The 16,406-nt window shown below is 40.5% G+C and overlaps 1 protein-coding gene across 1 annotated transcript in view; it reads left to right on the forward strand.

Moving 5' to 3' along the window:
• The first annotated feature begins 2,612 nt into the window (after positions 1-2,612).
• The window catches only part of DKK2 (dickkopf WNT signaling pathway inhibitor 2), a 107,982-nt gene continuing 94,188 nt past the window's right edge, over positions 2,613-16,406 (forward strand). Inside the window, exon 1 of the mRNA XM_057706823.1 lies at positions 2,613-3,534. Coding sequence (XP_057562806.1) covers positions 3,313-3,534 — 222 coding nt within the window. The 5' untranslated portion in view covers positions 2,613-3,312. The remainder of the gene's footprint in view (positions 3,535-16,406) is intronic.

The raw sequence follows: 16,406 nt of genomic DNA on the forward strand, positions 1-16,406 counted from the left end.
TGCAAAAGGCATAAAAGAATCTATTTTTCCAAGTAGAATATGAAGTTTGTATCTTCATACTTATGAAAACACACATGAGAAAACACATGTGGGATTATGATAGTAATCCAAAGAATTATGTTTATTTGCAGTTAGTTGATTTTGTGTATGCATAAAACTTGTCTACGTATAGGTTATGTGTGTCTGTTTCTGTCTTCTACACGATGTTACAGACAGCATTTGAAAGAAATTAGTTTTTACCTCCTTTTTAGCCTAAGGTGTAGTTGTGTATGTATATTTTAGCATTTGATTCCATAGCGTGATTTTGTTTTATATAAAAGGAACGGTGTTTGTGAAAGTAACTTTCATGTGAACTTTGATTTTTAACCGAACTTGTAAAATTTGCTTTTGAAACTTGTAGGGTCCTGTGTAAACCTTGAGATAATCTCTTGATCCTGATATCCAGAGCCGAGGGGTTTCTTGAGAGTACTTATGCTGAGCTATACACTATTTCTTTTTAGCACATGACAGGAGTTAGGTTCTGACTATGTGGCATCTTATTTTGGTTGGTGGTAAAGAAAGAGGGACCCAATAGAAACAGGCAAAGTGTCCTCAAATTTTCTTTTGAGCCATTTGAGTTGGTTCTGAGTAGATGGTGGAAATCCAGTCTTCAAGTGGAGGGAGGGTGATTTCTTGCTCACCTACTTAGCTCTCTTTTCCTTGTGCTCTAAAATACCCTGTATCCAAACCAGTAGGCTTCTAACTTAATTTTCTCCATTTCTGTGATGTTTTCTGATTGGCAAATCACAATGAAGGCAAAAGATACATCCTTGTGTGAAGTCTAAGCATTGAATCCCAAATACTTATCTATAGAGTGTAAGAGAGTCAGTTTCCTTGCCCTCCACCAGCACCTGGAATGCTTCTCTTGTCCTTACACATCGAGTCCCAGGCATATTTTTTAAAAGTGGGAAAGAAAAATTTTAATGTGAAAATCTCTACCTTGAGGAAGCACAAGGCAATCCAAAGAAAAGAAAACATGCCTGAGGGTTCCTCAAGTTTTAATCACTTTTTGCTTGTGTATTCAAAACGAAAAAAATCATTCAGAAAATGAAGAATTCAGCAGCAGACAGACTCACAGAACGGGGCAGAGAAATATGCAAAGCTGGTGCAGCCTGGGGGAACCCAGCTATAAACTCACACTTGACCTCAGCCCTTTTGCGGGAAAAGAAAGGAGTCACTACCGTTCTCACTTAGCAAAGTGTTGACTGTATACCCGTGTACGTGCTGGTGTGCCAGGATCAGGTGTGAAAGCCGAGGAACTCGGGTCTGAAAATTCTCGAGCCTGTTTGGAAAGAACAGCCTCCTCCCCTAGCTGTCAGCCGCCAAGTTGTGCCGCACCTCCTCGATTTCTCTGTGCACGGATGTTAGCGCTCCAGGGAAGGAGAAATGCAACCACCTCCTAAGCCCTCGGGTTGCTTTGGAAGCCCTGGCGCTCTCCTGCGCTCAGCATCTCCACGCCGGGAAATTGCTTGGGACAGCTCGTGTCTCAGGCAGTGCTTCCTCGCCTCGCCCGGCAGCTGCCACTGGCGCCCCCAAGCGCCGCAGACCCGCGCGTTCCAGCCCTTTTCCGAGCCTTTTTCCCGCAGAAGCCAACCGGACCTGAGGAGTCTCGGGGTCTCGCAAGAAGGGCTTCGCGTGTAATTCCCAGAGGCTAAGAGGCAGAAAGTAGAAGCTCAAAGACTCCCTTGCCCCTCGTTCATTCCTGTCTGGGATTTCCTCTTTGCAAAGGGAGGGCGGAGTTGCCTGCGATGGTAAAGATGCCCGGTAGAACTTGTGAGGCTCAAAGCTTGCAAAGTACTCAGTCTCTCCCTCCTCCGCCCATCATTCCTCCCAGCTCTTCAGAGACGCAGACAAACTCCGCTTGGGTGGCAGGGAGGGGGGCTGGAGGGTGAAGAAGGAGGCAAGAAAGTCCTAAATGCCTCTTGGAGGGAGAACAGGAGCATCTTTCTCTCTTCTCTGGTGTCGCTCTTCCCAAAGCCCCATCTGGATCCGTTGGGCACTCCCCGGCGCACCCCTACAGGGCCAGCCTCACATATCCACTGGAAGGCACAAGCTAACACCCAACTTGAGCGTACACAGACCATTAGCGCCCAGATGCTCACTTCTTTCGATCTATTCTATAGGGCTTTTCCAGTGCTCCTCTAGGAGTCAGGGACTGGGGGTGGGTTGGGGAACCCATGGAAGGGCGCAGGCGGTCCTGAAGAGTGGTGGCAGCTAGCCCCTCTCCACTTCCACATTTGCCCTGTGTATGTTTTCAAAGGTTCATCCATTCTCTGGGGCGGTTGGTTGTCAGGAATCAGGAGCCCACATGTTCCTCTGGGGGTGAATGCCATTCCTCAATTGCTGTACGGTGGAAGGGCTGTGGGAGGGGGCGAGGGAGAAGCAGGAGGGGAAGCCTCAGAAGGAACAGCCGCAGGGAAAAGAGAAGAGGGGGGCGGGAACGTGGGGGGGGTGATAGAAACGTTTTCACTCTTTGTCACTCTTGAATTGGGGGCGGAGGGAAAAAAAAAAAACCCGTCTGCGGGAAGCTATAAAAAGCAAAGGGGGCGGCGGTGAGAGAGCAGATGCAGAGAGGGAGACCGCGTGGAGCGCAAGACAGCACGCCGGGCATCGCAGCTTCCCTGGCAGCGGTCGGCTGCTGCCTGGTTGTGAGCTAGAGGACAGCGCTTCGGGGCGGCTGTGCGCGCGTGCGGGGGGCACTTGGCTGGCCTCAGACCTCCAGGGTCAGGTCTGGGGGCGGTTCCTGATCCCCCATATAGTGCCCGCTAACATTGAAAAGGAGGACTATGTCCTGCAAAGGTTGAGACGTAAGGGGTAGGGAAGGAAAAGAGGAGAGGAAACGCAACTGAGGCCGAAGGAGAGGAACTAATGTGGACCTCCTGAGCAATTAGGAGGAGGATCGGACCGCGGAGAGGACCTCGGAGGTGCGGGGCAAGGAGCAACAGAAGCGGTGCGGTCCGTGGGGCTGGGTCTTCTTGCACCTCGGGTCACGCCTCCTTGGCGAGAAGGCGCCTCGCCTTTGATTGCTTCCAGTTACTGCAGAACTTCCTGCCCTGGCGGAGAAGCGGGTCTTGCTTGGGTCGCGCTCCCTCCCAGTCTGAGGCGTGAGACTGAGTTCACACGGTGCTGGGCCCCCAAAGCCAAGTGGGGTTAGGGGAACAGAGTCTGCGAGTCCCGGCGCCCCGAGTGTAGGGCCCCGTGTTGGGGTCCTCCCTCCCTTTGTATCCGCACCCTTGCGGGCTTTGCCCCTCCCCGGGGACCCCTCGCCGGGAGATGGCCGTGTTGATGCGGGGCAAGGACTCCTCCCGCTGCCTGCTCCTACTGGCCGCGGTGCTGATGGTGGAGAGCTCACAGTTCGGCAGCTCGCGGGCCAAACTCAACTCCATCAAGTCCTCTCTGGGAGGGGAGACGCCTGCTCAGGCCGCCAATCGATCTGCGGGCACATACCAAGGACTGGCTTTCGGCGGCAGTAAGAAGGGCAAAAACCTGGGGCAGGTAGGAAAATACCCCCAATACACTCTTCAGCCAGGAGAGGAAGGGACCGGCACTCTCGGGCACTTGAGCTGCCTTTGCCCCTGAGTGCGCCCCCAGGTGTGGCGCGCAACACAGCTGGGGAGGGGTTCGCAGAAGCACATCTGCGCTGGCGGGGGTGGCCGGATGGCTGCGAGTGCTGCAGGGTGTGGAGCGGCGGGATAGGGTACTTTCTCATCTTTGCTTTGGGATATGGGCATGTACGGAGACCTAGTGCGGTACTGATGGAGAAAATGGCCAGAATGGTCCTTCTCCACGTTTAACACAGCGGACGTCAAAGATGATGTTACTAGCTAACACACAGCAACTGTTATGTGTCAGGCACTGTTCTAAGCGTTTTACATATATTTAATCTTCACAACCCTATGAGCTAGGTGCTGTTACTATCCCTATCCTGCAAATGAAGAAACTTAGGCACGGAGGAGAAGCAATTTGCCCAAGGCACACAGTTAGTGTAAGTGGCAGAGCAGAGCGGAAGTCGAATGCGGACAGTCTAAATCCAGTTTCTAGGCTCTTATCTGTTTCATTTTACAATCTGAAGGGGGAATTTACCGTTTTTCAGGTTCTCCTTCCTTCCCGGCCACTTTCTCACTTCCGTGAAGTAAGGTGACATATGGAAAACTTCAATAGACGTGCATTTCTAACTCCTGGATATAAATCATCCTGGAGGAAACAAAATAACGAAGTGACAATGGCAGTATCTTAGGTTCGGAGGTCCGGGGTGCCTGGGATATAGCAAGGAAAACTCCCGAGGTTTATTTTCCAGAGGGAACTTTCTGTGAGCATCTTTGTCTGCCTGTCACACAGACAGATAGGTTGACCGTCATGCAAACAGTTACAGAAACAGACACACAGAGAGACGCGAGCAGGCACACTCTGCACTCGCTGCGGCCAGCACACAGCGGCCGGGAGAGGGGGCCTTGCGGGCACTGGGAACCACTACAGCTCCCCCTTCCGCTCCTTTTGTGCTAAGCCCAAACTGAAAGCCAATTTGCCAAGCAGCACGGGCACCTCCACAGCACAACTGTCAACCCATAAAGGCAGCTCACTGCCCCACAGATCCTGGGTTTCCTTGTTTTATGAGAGGAGCCTGCTGCAGTTGCTCTGCGCGCTCTGGATGTCCTCCACTGCCCCTGCCCGCAGCGCAGGCGGCAGGGTGAATGTTGACAGCCAAAGGCAGTCCTGGATGGACAGTGAGGGAAGATTGGGCTCCACTTGGCCCCCTACTGCCCTCTCACGGGGAGAGTTTTGCTCGTTTTGGAGTTCCAGAATGCTTCCTGGGCTTTGAAATGTCAAATATTTCAGCTGTCCTCTCAAAGGGATACAAAGTCTGCAACCACAGGATTTTTTTTTTAAGTCCCAAGGGATATAAGAAACTATACATCTACATACACACTACATGCATCCGTGTCCTGTGCACATTCTCACGGGTGTGTACATACCTCCATCCACACTTACCAGACCACTCTCATTCCATTTTTCTTTTGCTTGGGAAACACCCTGCCATTTTCAATAGGAATGGACTTAACAGTCCATCGTGTGATGTGTCAAAGATTACAAAGAAAGGATGCTCTCAGTCCAACTCATCAGATTTTTTTTTCTAATGCTACTGATTTCAAATTCCACCTTATCAGTTGTTGAAAAGAGCTGGGTTTAGTTCAGCCAAGAACAGTTGGATGGACTCAATGATCTTTGAGGTTCCTTTTGATTCTAATCCATGTACATTCTGTGAGTTTCTGTAAAGGACTCTCTGTTTCTGTCGCCATTGGGCCCTAACACCTGATGTTCCTCAGTGAAATTAGCAGTTATATCAGCACTGCCAGTAACCATAGGGTTACATGGGCTAGCCTGTGGGATGCATCCCAGAACCTGGCTTATCCTTTATGTTTTGATAGTATATCTGTATAAATATGCATAAAATATGTGTGCTTATTTTTCTCTCTCTCCAAATATCTACTCCTTAAAGAGGTGATTGTTTTGCACGTGAAAGATTGATTGATTTTATAAATGAGTTAAATTTCTTTTCTTTTTTTTCTTTGTGAGTTGAATGTCTTCTATGTTCTCCATAACTTAGTGGTCCTATGGAATATATTTCATTATATTTACTTAACCATAATACAGGATCCTTAAAATTTGACATTGGGTTTGTGAGAAAATTACAATTTAGAGACAATGCTAATGTAGAATGAAACATTGAGTTGAATCACAGTAAGGTAGCTGGGAAATAAAAGCATTATCTTCTGTATATTCTGGCTTCTCACTTGTTTATCTGGTGATCTAAAATGTGTACTGTTATGAAAGAACAAATAGAAAAAATCTTTCTTCTTTGAAGTAGAAAGAGGAATTCTTTGACTATTTATGGGTTTCTTTATCTTTTTTCTTCCACTAGTTATGTGGTTACCAAAATCCTTAGTACTCTTACTTTCAATAATGGAATGGAAATTAGAAAGACTATTCAAAACGGAAAATGCCACATCCTTTTATGGAGAAAAACTTTAGAAGAAAAATGTAGGTGAACTGAATTTTTATCCATCATAACATGATTGATTGAGACAATTTGTAAGTAAAATGCCTGCTGATAAAACGAGCTAATTATGTAGTGTCATCCTGAGGCCTGATAAGTCTGGCTTCCCGTCCCCAGTCTTTGATTGATGATGTCGAACTGTATGCAATTCAGAGATACAGGAACCAGAGGCTGTAAGGTATAACTTCAAGTGGGCATACCAGAAACTTGGTCTTTGGTCTTCTTTTCCTTAAGTGAAAATTGAATGATTGTCTATTTTTCCTGATTTACTCTCAGAATAGAGAATTAAAATAAAAATTGTATTGCTGTTTCAGAAGAAATTATTGAAGAAATTTAATAATTCATTATTCTACAAAAGTGAAAATGAGACTAAATGGGCCCCAAGGTTTTCTTGATTCACCATAGCCTGATTTCATATGAAGAAAACATTCTTATTTATAGGAATTCTACTTGCTCTATTAGCAAGGTGGGTTATTTGCAAATCATTTCTGGAAAAGTAGCCTTTGAATTTCAGGAAAGATTTAGAGGGCGCCCGAAGAAAATGAACTGTTCTCCAGGGAAGTTAAAAATTCTCATTATTAGGTTTGCTTTGAAAGATGCAGTTATGAGTTATATTGGAAAATGACATAGAAAATTGAATGTCTTAGTATCCATGCAGGTGATCGATACAGAAGTAGCAAAAATTATTTTGCTGAATTATTCCTATTAATATCTTAATTTGACTTTCCTTTTGCATCTATTATTAATGGGTTTTAGAAGATAGTGTGTATGTGTATATGGGATAAATTAGATTTTAGAACTGTTACTAACATATATATCAATATTTATATATCTCAGTTTCTAAAGAGACTTGCAAATTTTCTAAATCAAAAGTATTATTAAACAATATTCAATATCATGTGGGTAAATAAATTCTGATTAAGTACACTGTTGCTCAACATCGCCTCTGGAATATGAGGTATCGACGTTTACAGGCCACCTTAAAAACAGATTAAAAAACCCAGCAATTTATAAAATCAATTTACCCTTGAAATTAACAGTGATTTTTTTGTGTGTGAATGAAAAACCTTTTGAATGTGTTTGTAATTTTCTTTTAGTCCTTACTCCTTACTTTGTCTTTTTGAAACTAGCAGATTAATTTGAACACAATGCTGTATGATTTTGAAGTATTTTTGAAAGTTATGATGAAAACTGTGGGAAATCATTATATTTTAAAGGTAGATAAGCTTCCTGGCATGTGTCTCTAAAAAGAAGGTGAAACTGGTTTAATAGAAATTCAGATTCCATTATTTTCTGATATAATTTGGACGCCTGAAGGACGGTGGTTTGGATGAAGTTATGTTGTGAGAAAAGAATGCTTGAAATACATTGAAACAGAAGCTTGAGGAAGTTGGTTAGAGGACACTAATATTTATTTGTATATTGCATTTTGTTTAATAAAAATGCTGTATCTATTTGCATGCGCAAATACTCATGAAAATGCTCATTGAAAAAAAAACTGTATACTCTACTTTCTATAGGCGATTGCTTCACTTTCTAAAATTATCCATGACTCTTTTTTTAAACCCCAGTCCAGCTTTCCCCTGCTAGAGGAAAAATATTTCCTATCTCCTCTGGACATCAACTGAAACTAAACCTAATCAGGAAGGCAAATCATTTTCAAAATTAGATTTTTCAAAATAAAAAAGTACTTGAAATAATCAACACTACACTATTTCTTTTTTTTCACTGTGGATAGTAGAGAATTGATGGTTGATACAAGTGAAGGTTACCTCATGAATAGCAAGAAAAATATTTTAATGATAATCTAAGGAGGGGCATCCATCATTTTATTTCTCTGCTAGAGGAGAGAGAGCAAAGGACAAGGTTACTTAAACTCACTCCAGCTGTGACTTTGACCCTACCATAGTCTTCTTTAGTACTCCCCTCCGATACATACTCCTTCCCAGCATGTTTCAAACCGTATAATTTTTAAGGTAGAGAAAGCAACATAATAGAAGGGTAACTGATATATTCTGTCCCAGGAGGATATTGCTGCTTCCTCTTTTTTTTTCCTGCACAATCATTTTAAGTGTACATTAAAATGATCCGTTAAATTATAGAGGCCTTTATAATACACAGTATATTTACTATTTTAGACTCAGTCTCTTCTGGCTGTTCATTGTTTGGTATTGATGTAACTTTGAAATGAATTACAATCTTATTTCTGTCTGTGACTCCCTGAAGGTCCTTTTAAGTCATTTTATTGCATTATACCTCTAGTCACTTGTACTCATCTATAAAAAGGAGATAAAGATGCTCCTAGTTAATTATTCAATCATTGAAAAGATTTATGCAATATTTATATTCCTCTTATGGAGTCATTTTTTAAAAAATCTGAAGCAACCCCCAAAACAAAATTAATAATAATTAATAGATAGATTTTTGTGTTGTGTAGGATTGCTTTAAGATTACATGAAAAGATTAAATATGGAATGTATAACAAAATTTTAGTATTACTGTTTAAGGAGAACAGAAGTTAATTTTTTCTTCCTTTGTCCCCGCTTTCCAGGAACTAGAGAACGACATATTTTTCTCTAATTGTTGTCTTTTTTAGCATAAATATAAACCATTCTCCCAAACACAGAGGTCAACTGATATAAAATATGGGATTTTTTTTTTTAATAGGAACATCTGTCCACAGGAGGAAAGTTACCATCCAAATATTTTAAAAAGTGGCTTCCCAATGAGTCTCTCATGCTAACAATTTTGGGTTACTGCCCACTTCTTTGGGTTCAAAACAAGGAAGGAAGGCCATGAATAACACCAACATCTAATCAGAGTCCTTAGGGAGAGTTCATCCCATAAATCCTTGTCTTTGTAATGGTAAATTAAATCAGAAACCTTTAAGGCAGAAGGGATTTCAATATCAGATATAAATTGCTATATTTTAACTCCATTTATGCAGCACTAAAAACAGAATTATTATTCTAATTTTTACCCACAACCAATGAAGCTGAATAAGAGCCTATATTTGTGGGATCTTAATACTAGCTTAGATTTATCTATATGCATCAAATAAATGTAGAAATAAAATCAGCAAAACACAAAAGTAGTAAATATTTTAAGAAGTTACTTATCGCTCTTCCATAGACAGATAAAAGGGACAAATGTGCATCAGATAGCCTTTAAAATATATTACAGTGTCTAATTTAATTGGTTGATTCTATAATTTGGCATACACAATAGCTTAATTTTAAATATTTCATTATCATACAATATTTTAACTGTCCCACCCTCTCTAAAGCAAAGTCAATGAATGATTAAGTACATTAAGTGGCAAAACAAAGCATCACAATTAGGGGGAGAGACTTCTTAAAGTGGTGGATCTATCCAAATATCTCCTAAAAAATGTTAGCTCTCCATATTATGCTTTACCACGTGGAATAATAGTGTTCTTTCTTCCTGGGATTGGAAGAAAAGAGTGATTTTCAGATATTATTTCCTTAAACTGGCTTGCAAATAGTTATAGCACACATCAGATTAAAGTAAGAGATTCCATTTATTGATTATTTACTCTGTGTCAGGCACTACTCCAAATACTTCATTCCAATTAATGTTTTAATTCTCTCGGGCAGTCCTCTGAAGCAAGTCCTAATATCCTTATTTTTTTAATTTTTTTTTTTGTTTATTTATGTATTGGCTGCATTGGGTCTTTGTTGCCACACGTGGGCTTTCTCTAGTTGCAGCAAGCGGGGGCTACTCTATTGCGGTGCGCGGGCTTCTCATTGCAGTGGCTTCTCTTGTTGTGGAGCAGGGGCTCTAGGTGCGTGGGCTTCAGTAATTGTGGCATGGGCTCAATAGTTGTGGCTCACAGGCTCTAGAGCACAGGCTCAGTAGTTGTGGCACACGGGCTTAGTTGCTGCGTGGCATGTGGGATCTTCCTGACCCAGGGCTCAAACCCGTGTCCCGTGTATTGTCAGGCAGATCCTTAACCACTGTGCCACCAGGGAAGTCCCATTATCATCCTTATTTTTTTTTTAAGAACTTTTATTGAGATATAATTGACATACAATGAACTGCATATATTTAAAGTGTACAATTTGATATTTTTTTCTTATTAGAAAATAATGTATATATGGCAATCCCAGGCTCCCAATTCTCAACCTTATTTTTATAAATGATGAAACAATAATTCTCCTGAGACACAGAGACGTTATGCAGTTTGTACAAGTCACACATCAGTAAGTGGCAGAAGCCAAAATATGAACTGAAGTGATCTGGTGTCAGAGCCTGCATATTTAATTGCCAGACCATGCTGCTACAATATGCTGCAGTGTACAATATGGATACAATTTCCATACAGTGTGGACTCAAGAGGAAACATGGACCTTTATCCTTTATTTTATTCTTCCCTGTTCTATTTTCTAATGACATGGGTGTAACTCTAGTTTCATTGAAAACCGTAGCAAAACCCAAACCCTCTGTTGATGCCAATTGCAACTCTGAACAACCAAAGTATGATAGCAGTTCCTGGGTACAAAGGCAGGCACACAGTAGTACATTAGTTTCATCTCTGCCTTTTCTTGCCTGCCTGCCAGGGAGAATTCACTGTCAACGAGGGAAATACATACACACACACACACACACACACACACACACACACACACACACACACACACACACACACACACACACACACACACACACACACACATCTTTCTTTCTGTTACTCTTTCCATTAAATTATTGCGTTGCCCCAAGTAGAAGGGAATGCTATTACATAAATTCGACTTTTCTTTTCTCATGGTAACTACCATACAGCCCCAGTACCCATCATCCTGCACCTGAGTGACACCATGTGCCCACTGACATCAGCAAAGTGGAGACCTTCTCAGGGGCCTCTCTACAATGGCTTTAGGTCGGTCTGCCTGGCATCACTCACACTCTGATCAGACTGGAGGAAACTGTCTAGGTTTAGAGCCTGCTATTGCTTTTGTTTTTTCTTTACTTTTGGCCCCTTCTAGCTGCCTTCCATAGAATCAGTTGATCTGTAACGGCACTGCAGCACTACAGTTTCCTAACAGAAATCCTGGGGGAATTTTTTTAAGTTTCAGCTGGCTAGCGTAATGTCTTTGGAAAAGCCTCTTAACCTCTGGTCCTTTTTAAAAAAAAAAATCTGTAAAATAGGATAACAATAACAATAGCAACCATAATAGTAATAATACTCATCTGACTGGGCAACAGGGAGGAAGAGGAAGGCGCACTTAGTCATTGAGGTTATGTCATTATTACATTACCGTTTCAGAAAAAAGTGAGGTCAAGTGCTCCTGCACAAAATAGAAAGTGGCTGCTTAATTTTCCCCACCAAGATAGGAAGGAGTAACTAAACAGATGCATATGATGTACATGAAGCGAACAAATGAACTCAGTTACATCAAGGCCAACAACTGTAAAACAGAAAAAGACAAAATACACACACACACACACGCACACATGCTATCACGTTTCTTGTATTGAATGTTAGCATTCAAAGGGATAGTAGGTCAGTGTTGTCTTATAAAAAGTAAGCAAAATAGCACATAGTTGAATAATTGATGAAATTACACAGAAGCAAGAGCATACCAGACATTAAAATTACAGCCACGATAAGGAGAGGTCCTGACAACTATGGCGATATTAGTTATCTAAGCATAGGAACCAAAATGATTGAACAGCGTATTGCAGTCTGCTGCCAACAGCATGAATCTGATATTCTGCAAAGTAAGACAGCTGGTGCAGATGCAAGCTTCTTGACACTTTCTACACAGTGCTTGGAGCCCAAAGAGCTTGCTGAGAATTTGGAAGACTCATAACCCTCTTTGAGTGTCAGCGTGTCCTGCTAAGGGGACTCAAATTTGGAGCTCATTATTCCCATTCCATCCCCTTCACTCTTTTTGTTTTGAGTTCTTTTTTCATGATTCAGGTAATTTGGAAATATTTTAATAATGTTAAATTGAGAGTGAGAGTCATCTCACAGAAGTGTGTGATAAATTTCCTTTAACATATTGGATACAAACTGTTTGCTAATAAGAGTTTCTATCTGGTAATGAACTAAAAAACTCAAGTGGGAGGACAGGAGGAATTTTCACTGGAAACCAACTGAAATGACAGCTTACATTCAAATGGTAGTCTTTACTTGCTCATCTTAACCCTTTGAAATTTAGCTCAACAAGCATTGTGTTAATTTATCACTTGAAATCCAGTCTTTTTTCCAGTAACTATCCTCTATATACTCTGTCGCCTGTTGTCTGTCTTTTATACCTAATATATCCCCTTGCTTCTGTGATATTACATATTTTTCTTTTCCTCTCTGGTTTGTTCCTCTCTATGTCTTTCAATTATTCCTCCACAACCTTCTGCCCATAAACGTTAGCATTCCTTCCTGTTCTCTCCCCAGTCCTCTTTTCTTTCTCTTTCGTGTTCTCTTCTTTGCTGATCTTATTTCCTTCTTTGACATCATTTGTCACATATGCAGATGTGCTGGATAAAAGCTCCTGAGCCCTCTTGCCTGCTCAACTGTTTTGGAAGTCCTTTTAGACACAAACAAATCCCCATATCAAAAAGTAAACCTTTTACAGTTAACTTCAAATTGTCAGGAGTCAGGCAATCAAGTCTGTATAATTTCTCATCGCTATCAAAAGAGCCTGCTTAAAAAGTGCCCTGGGCTTAGACTAACGCGGGCCACGAGAATTGAGTCTGATTTCCCCAACTTCTCATACTCTGTTCTGTTCCATCACTCACTGAAGATGAAAGAAAGCTGTGTAGATTCCAATCAAGATAGGTGCTTTTGTTTCTTGAACTCTATTTACTTGAATGCTTTGGATTTAAATGGCCTCCAATTTTTTTTTCTCTATGATGGACTTGTTACATCAACTAGTGTCTGATGAGAATATGCAAGTATCTATTATTTCTGCTCATGAGATGTTACATATTATAATATGCACATACATATATTTAGCAATATGTAATGTTTGTTTTTATAGCTTGAACTGCACACTAAAGAGTACTTTTTTGTTACTTGCTATTTTATAAGTAATTATTAATTTCTAGTGTAAAAAGTCTCCTTAACATTTATTTTCCACCTGATAGACTTTTTAAAGTGCTTGCCTATTTAATAACTGAATAGGAGGATTCTTCAAATGTGCTTAATAATTATTAATCAAGGTGGATAGCTTTATAGAAAGAACCAAGAGAACTTTTTTTTTTTATCATCTACAAGTTTCAAGAACTTGTACAAGAGACTAAAGTGGGCATAGTTATAGCCAGGAGATACATTAGAAATCACCTAGTTTAACTTGCTCATTTTACATATGAGGGAACCAGTTTAGGAGATGGTGGTGATCTGAGGAATGTACTACAAATAATGCCTGTGACAAAGGAACTTCTGCTGGAACTTGGGTCTTCTGACTTCTAACACAAGCCTTTCAAATAATAACAAAGCTCTCTAGAAGAATTAAATTCAGTTGATTAAAAAACTGGTGGAGATAAATTATATGTAGAGTTCTTTTTCAGCTCTAAAATTGTGTATGTTGAAATGTATTAGCGAAGAATACAGTGTCATGATTACAACTGTGTTGGTGGGATTTAAAGAAAATTAATGAAAGGGCATGGCTTTGACTATATTATCCTTGTTTGCTTTTTCAAGTCATAATACCTTAATAACATGATTAGCAAGAAGCCTGACTAAAGAGAGTCTGTACCAAAGAAATATATTTTACATTGTGATCAAGTACACACACATATACACCTACACATGCACACAGCCCCTGGAAAAAAAAGTTTCAACAATAAATACCCTTAAGATGCAGTGTGTCTTTAAATCCTTTCCTTCTGTTCTGCTCTGCACTATTCTCTCGTTCTGTTCTCTTTGCTCTCTTTCTTTTAAATACTGGTCATTACTTATAGAATTGACTGATCAAAACCTGTGGTTTGCAAAACCACTGACCCGTTTGCTACTGCCCTTGCCCTGAGGGAACTCAGGGCCTTATGCTGGGAGATTGGTAGGACTTGAAGAATCAAGCCCCAGAGCAGGGAGGTAGAAAGCAGAGGCAGGCGGGTTTTCCTGGAGAGAAGCATCCGTCATCTAAGACCTCTCCTACTTTCCCTTCTGCAACTGCGTGTCAGCCTCTAGCCTAGATGTGGTGGAGCTCTTCACCTGGATGTACCTAACCTCTGCCTCTCTATCTAGTTCCAGGAGTAACTGACTTATAATAATGTTGTGTTTGGTCTTTGGATGTTTTAGGCATGTTAGTCTGTTAACCCACATTAGTACTGTTCTTTCTGGGTGTATGTCATGTGTATCATCATACTTTATTCTAAGCATATACAGTTCAGGATGGCTATAGTTTCTACATAGGACAGCAGGTGAACTTGACAGAGCCCGGTATATAGATTCAGAAGACCTGGTTAGCCTATTTTTTTTGATATGCTGGACATTGAAAAAATCATCTAGCACCTTTAAGCCTTAGTTTTCTTATCAGTAAAGTGGGAGCTGTAACAATAGTGTCTTCCTATCTCTTTGCAAAACATAATATTGTTTATTTACATTACATATTAGAGGTGTTATGAAAAACAAAATTAAGACCTTTCCACTCTGAACTTATGAAAGACAAATCTGAATTAGACTCAATCCAAGAATGATTTATTTAAGTTGGGTTTTGTGATTCTGTAATCATAAATTCAGTTTCTGTTTTGACAGGTTGCCTTTTTTTTTTAATGAAGAAAGACTGAAAGTGGAAGGTGTTTTTAGTTTTGTATTCTTTCTTTGCCTCTTTGTCTTGATTTTCTTGTATTTCATCAAAAATTTCAGTACCAGTAATAATACTTTCACATTTCTGATTAGAATTTAATGGTATTATTATAATGATTATTATTTCTATTCTTGCAGGCTGCACACAGCCTGCTGTCAGAATAGCCTGCCTATGATGCTCAAGAGGAGCCCTATGTGTTTTTATTCTATGTCTGAGATGTGTTACTGTTTATATATTTTTAAAACATCTTGGGAAGGCATAGTAAGGGTCTCAATAATAGAAGTAAGTGTATTTTTAAAGCTCTAAAACTAAACTTGAGTGTCATATTTTGGGAACATTATAGTTTACAGGGTTTACAATAGATAAAGTTCAGAGACATAGCCAATTATAAAGTCAAGTCGTAGGGGTGTGAGATCACATGAACTGTGATAAAATATATTTTGGCACAAACTCTTCAAACAGGAAAGTGGGTATTTTTCAAAGCTGGTAAAAACATATTGTTTTGCTAAGTAGGCATTTCCTAGTGAACAGTGTAGTAGCTCTGATCTTTCAAGTTACATGTGCAGGAATATCACCCAAACATTTGTCCAATCTAGATTCTACTCCTTCTTTTCTATTGATCTCTTTCATTGTTTTATTGTCATCCCAACTGCCATTGCCTTGATTCAAACCATTATCATTTCCCAGTGTAACATTATAATATTGTGGTGATTTTGTGCTTTTCCAAATCATCCTCCACGCTGCTTCTAAAGTGGGCTTTCTAAAGTAAAAATGTGATAAGGCTCTTCTAGAAATGTTCATTTGTAGAGTATGAAGTCTGAACTTCTCAACTCAGCACTCAGTGTCATCAATTATCTTGTTTCTCTTACTTTGTCCTTGGGACCACACAGCTGATGAGTGGCAGAGCTGGGATTTAAAGCCAAACAGTCTTTCTTGAGTCTGTCTCCTTAATCATGCTATGCTGCAGCCTCATATAAATTGAAGGCCAGAGAATCCAGCTAGAGACTTTTTACTGGTATGTTTTAGAATTCAGATGTGATTAAATTCTTCTGGTAAGCCAGTCAACTTGTTAATTGCTTACCTACTTCTTAGGTATATTAGATGCTATGGTCACAGTCAACAAACATTTATTAGACACAAATGTTATGCTAGGTCCTTGGTATAAGCAGTCATAAAACAAGTGTACTGTATTTGAGGAATCCAAATCTAGATGTAACTAGATCTAGATAACTAGATCTCTTAGTTATCTAGTCATCTTAACTTTAATTATTTTAAGAATGGGAACATTCTGCTCCCTGCTGTAAGTGAAGCATGGATAAAACAAAGCTGGATATCAGTCTCTATGTAAAAACACTTCCTCATTAACAGAAACTGTAATCAAGTTATTTTAGTCATTTTTCACAGAATATACTCTGGTTCCCCTGATGGACAGTTAGGCTGCCCTGCAAGAGTAAGACTATATTCATCAACAGTCAAGAAAAGGTCTGACATGCTAGGCATTAGGGTGATAATGTAAAGAGGTGGTGCCTGCCTTTTCTTTG

Source organism: Hippopotamus amphibius, chromosome 13 (genome assembly GCF_030028045.1).
Source record: "Hippopotamus amphibius kiboko isolate mHipAmp2 chromosome 13, mHipAmp2.hap2, whole genome shotgun sequence".
Lineage (NCBI taxonomy): Eukaryota > Metazoa > Chordata > Mammalia > Artiodactyla > Hippopotamidae > Hippopotamus > Hippopotamus amphibius.